The following is a 4,762-nucleotide window of genomic DNA, read 5'->3' as shown; positions in this document are numbered from 1 at the left end:
AGTTGGCCCTCCTGCCTCAGTCAGAGTTTGCCCTGGCAGGACGGCCCAGAAAGCCGGCATTTTTAAACAGCACAGCTTTTTTCCTGCTCCGGCTGAAAACCGAAAAGCATGCGTTCAGCTATTCGTCAACACCATTTAAGTGTTTCGTGGCAGGACCTCTTAATGAGCTGCAGGGTTTTGCAGCTAAAGCTGAGTCAGGAAGCCTCTCTTAGATGAGAGCGCTTGCTTACCTCTAGCAAGCAGAGTAGACCCGAAAAATTGTTGCTACCAAGAAAACATGCATGCTTTACTCTTTCCCAAGCTTTCTCAGGCTTTGTGGTTTCAGTTATCCTCACATTGGGCAGCCGTATTTCCCTTCAATTGAGATTAGAGGCAGAGTTAGAAGGTCAAGGTCACTCTCAGGTTCACAGTATCTTCAGTTCCAACCAGGACTACATGAAAAATCTATTCTAAACAAAAATATCTTGATCTGGTGAGAAGACTCGGTGTGTAAAATTTCTTGCTGCCAAGCCTGACCACCAAGTCCAATCCCCAGGATCCACATGGTAGAAGGAGATAACCAACTCTCACAAGTTGTCCTCTGACCTTCCCATATGTGTCTGTATGTACATAGATATACAAACAAATGAATAATAAAATTTTAAAATTAAAAAAAAAACTTTCTGGGCCAGGTGGTGTGTGTACGTGTGTATTTATGTATATACGTATATACATACATACATATATAATTTTAGAATAGGTTGTATGCAAATTCTGTACCATTTTGTACTGAGCCTCCTTGAATTTTGGTTTCCTTGATAATTTTGGAGCCAGTCTTCTGCAGATACCAAGGGATGAAGGTTCTCTTTTATGATTTGCTTCTCTCAACAAAGATTAGATATTTGTAACTTAGCTTGGTTGAGTATGTCGCTAAAAATGTCATAACCTATTTTATTGTCAGTGGATATGTATTTCTGCATTTTCTTCTGTTAAAAATGTTACTGCCTGCTAGGCAAGCCCTTAATCCCAGCACGTGATCCTTTGTGAGTTCAAGGCTAGCCTGGTCTAGTAGAGGAAACCCTGTGTAAGGGAGAGAGAGACTGAGACTGAAGGGGGGGACAGAGACTATAATATCAGATAGATACTTTTGTATATGTATAAAAGATCCTTTAGAGCATACACCTAGAAATATGTATTTGAAGTTTGTATGATGAGTGTGTATTCAAATGTACCAAGTAAGGGCAAACTTTCTTAAAGTCGTTGTACCAGTTTCGCCCCCCCCACTATGAATGGAGAGTTGCCATGCTTCTCGTCTCTGCTAATACTCTATGCTTCTGTTCTAGACACCGTAGTGACTTGGCCTTGTGGGTGTACACAGAGCAGGGCCTGTAAGTCTCATCATAGTACTGACTACTGCTGACTCTTGGTGCTTGCCTTTGCAGGTGGAACAGGAGGATTTTGTAATGGAAGGGCATGGCAAGACTCCACCTCCTGGAGAAGAAAACAAACAGTGAGTCACAGTTTATTGAAAGGGTCCTATCACAGATCCTCAGAAGCCCTTGGTTCAGTGTGCCTAGAGCAAGATTGCTGGGCTATGTATATGTCGGAGATACAGTAGAGCATACCGGTCGCTTTGTTGGTACATTGCTTCTATTTATAGACCAACTAGAGGGACAAGAAAGTTGGCTTTGCTGTTTTTCCATACTTGGCTAATCAAAATTTATGCTATGCTTGAGTAAAAGCTTTAAGGCTCAGGATGTTCCAAATTGAACTAATTAAATTTGGGTGTTTTCCAAAGAAAGTATGAAATGGTGCTTCCTTTCCTTAGCAGTGTCTTCATGAAGGAGGCTCAATTAATGGGCTGCCTGCACACCAAGTGTGTGCATAGTACTTCCTGAAATTCAATTCCAGTGGTAATTGAAACATCTTTCATTATTTAACATTATAACAACGTTTTTATCTAATGGAACAGGGGCTGTAAATACCATAACTTAGCCAACATTCTCAGTAGTTCAAGATTTATCTCCTCAAACTTCTGAAAAGGTGGCTGGTTTTAAACTTCCATTTGGCACCTTTGGTGTGGCTTTTTAGTGGGGATGAATAGATTTTATTTTCCCTCATCTGTTGTAGGATTTAGAAAATTGTGTTTCAAAGTAGACCAGTTCTTTTCATATGCCCTTTTAAAGGAAAAACTCTTAAGACAGGCTTGAAGCACTGACCTAACTCCAAGTTTTATTTAGACAGTAGTTTCCTAAATTGAATGGGAGGGTGATTCATAGGATTTACCAAAAATCTCTAAAGAAAAACTCCTCTTTTTCGTCTTTCTCCCTCTTTTTTATTTCCTAGAAAATATTTTGGTGTATCTTGAGAAAATGATGTTTCCTAAACCCTTAGGAATGAATTATGCAGACTAGACTGTGCTCCAGGAGGCCAGACTCATTAGAGGAGAGTGCCTTGCCTTGTGTTTGTTGTGAATGGAAACCAGGAGATCTTCGCAGCCGTTTAATTTGCTAAGCTGGCAGTTTTAAAAATAGCTCACAGTATAAATCCTAACTTTGCTCTGATCTGTCTAATGCACTTTCATTTTAGATGGGTTGATGGCATCCACTCCTCTCTAGGGAATTAGAATGCAGACATCTATTTGGTCTCAGTGAAAAGGCAAGAGAAGTACTTCAGGCAGTTTTCTCCATGGCCTTCACCCACTCTCCTACCCCACAATCTTATACTATAAAAATCACATTTGCATTTGTCAAGGACTTTCTGTATTTAAGGTAGGTACATGTCTAGGTCACGGGGTTGTGTTTTTTTTTTAAGATTTACTTATTTTTATGTGTATGGATGTTTTGCCTGCATGTTTGTCTGTGCAATACATGCATACCAGATTCCCATGGCTGCAGAAGAAGGCATCAGAGCCCTTGGAATTGGAGTTACAGATGGTTGGTTGTGAGCTGCTTTGTGAATGCTGGAGATCAAACCTTGATCTTCTTTTTATCGCCAAGCCATCTCCTCAGCCCCAGTGCCATGTCCACTTGTAGCATTTTGTCTCCATTACTCCATTACCCATGTCCATACAACTTAAAGTAGAGTTTAAGATTTGATTCCTGGTCTTGCTGATTTTAAGGTGCTTATAGTGTTATTCTCTCCTTTCTTTTGCTCTCCCTGAAGCAGTGCTCCTGAAAGGGACTGTGGTTTACACAGTAACAGAAGTCAAGAGTCTCTAGAATAATAGGAAGTTGGGGAAAACAGTGAAAGGGCTTTAAGGATATTTCCTAGACACCAATGAAAGTTCTGCTCTTTAGAGGGCTCCCATTTCCTAAACAAACCTGTCTTTATCTTCAGAGGCCCTCTCTGGTAACACCTGCCCTGAGTTGGCTTCTTCCAGAACTCGGGAATCCTTCAGGGCCCCAGCTGGGGGTGGGGGGGGCAGACACGGGGGATGGGATGGACAGTTTCTACACAAGTGTGTTCTGCTTTTACAGAGTTTCATAAATTAGAGTATATTGTATGATATCTTTACCATTCTCTAGAAGCCACCTAATCACTGAGGTTTTGTTGTAGTTTGATTTGGCACTAAGGATGAAATCAAGGCCCTTGCAACTTGCTAAATAAGCACTAACATATAGTCCCAGCCCTCTTTTTTTTTCATTCATTCATTAGTTGATTCATTCATTCTGGGTCTGCTCTGTTATCCTATATTGAAGTAATTAAGAAAAATGTATCTTTTCTTCCTGAAAAATCTGTTTACCCTCTGTGAGAATCAGGAGCAAATAAGTTTTCATTTGTTTGTTTGTTTTATAGTCTCTGTCTTGTAGTCCCCTGTCGTGTGTGTGTGTGTGTGTGTGTGTGTCTGTCTGTCTGTCTGTCTGTCTGTCTGTCTGTCTGTGTCTGTCTGTCTTTCCATCCTGTGATACTGGTGATTAAATGCTCTGCCACTGTGGTTTGTTTGTTTGTTTGTTTGTTTGTTTGTTTCTTTCTTTCTTTCTTTCTTTCTTTCTTTCTTTCTTTCTTTCTTTCTTTTTTCTTCAAGATTTCTGCCTCCTCCCCGCCACCACCTCCAATTTCCCTCCCCCTCCCCCATCAAGTCCCTCTCCCTAGTCAGCCCAAAGAACAATCAGGGTTCCCTGTCCTGTGGGAAGTCCAAGAACCACTCACCTCCATCCAGGTCTAGTAAGGTGAGCATCCAAACTGCCTAGGCTCCCACAAAGCCAGTACGTGCAGTAGGATCAAAAACCCATTGCCATTGTTCTTGAGATCTCAGTAGCCCTCATTGTCTGCTATGTTCAGCGAGTCCGGTTTTATCCCATGCTTTTTCAGACCCTGGCCAGCTGGCCTTGGTGAGTTCCCGATAGGACATCCTCATTGTCTCAGTGTGTGGGTGCACCCCTCGCGGTCCTGAGTTCCTTGCTCGTGCTCTCTCCTGCTCCTGATTTGGACCTTGAGATTTCAGTCCGGTGCTCCAATGTGGGTCTCTGTCTCTGTCTCCTTTCATCGCCTGATGAAGGTTAATATTCAGGAAGATGCCTATATGTTTTTCTTTGGGTTCACCTTCTTATTTAGCTTCTCTAGGATCACGAATTATAGCTTCAATGTCCTTTATTTATGGCTAGAAACCAAATATGAGTGAGTACATCCCATGTTCCTCTTTTTGGGTCTGGCTTACCTCACTCAGGATAGTGTTTTCTAGTTCCATCCATTTGTATGCAAAATTCAAGAAGTCATTGTTTTTTACTGCTGAGTAGTACTCTAATATGTATATATTCCATACTTTCTTCATCCATTCTTC

The 4,762-nt window shown here is 41.4% G+C and overlaps 1 protein-coding gene across 1 annotated transcript in view; it reads left to right on the top strand.

The window, feature by feature from the left end:
- Nucleotides 1–4,762, top strand: part of Tnrc6b (trinucleotide repeat containing adaptor 6B) — a 235,908-nt gene that overhangs the window by 84,608 nt on the left and 146,538 nt on the right. Inside the window, exon 4 of the mRNA XM_050128244.1 lies at nt 1,422–1,489. Coding sequence (XP_049984201.1) covers nt 1,422–1,489 — 68 coding nt within the window. The remainder of the gene's footprint in view (nt 1–1,421; nt 1,490–4,762) is intronic.

This window comes from Alexandromys fortis, unplaced genomic scaffold, assembly GCF_014885135.2.
Source record: "Alexandromys fortis isolate MF-2015 unplaced genomic scaffold, M_Fortis_MF-2015_v1.1 scaffold_290, whole genome shotgun sequence".
NCBI classification, from domain to species: domain Eukaryota; kingdom Metazoa; phylum Chordata; class Mammalia; order Rodentia; family Cricetidae; genus Alexandromys; species Alexandromys fortis.
Note: the sequence above shows the minus strand (reverse complement) of the source record. Positions and strands in the feature narration are given on the sequence as shown.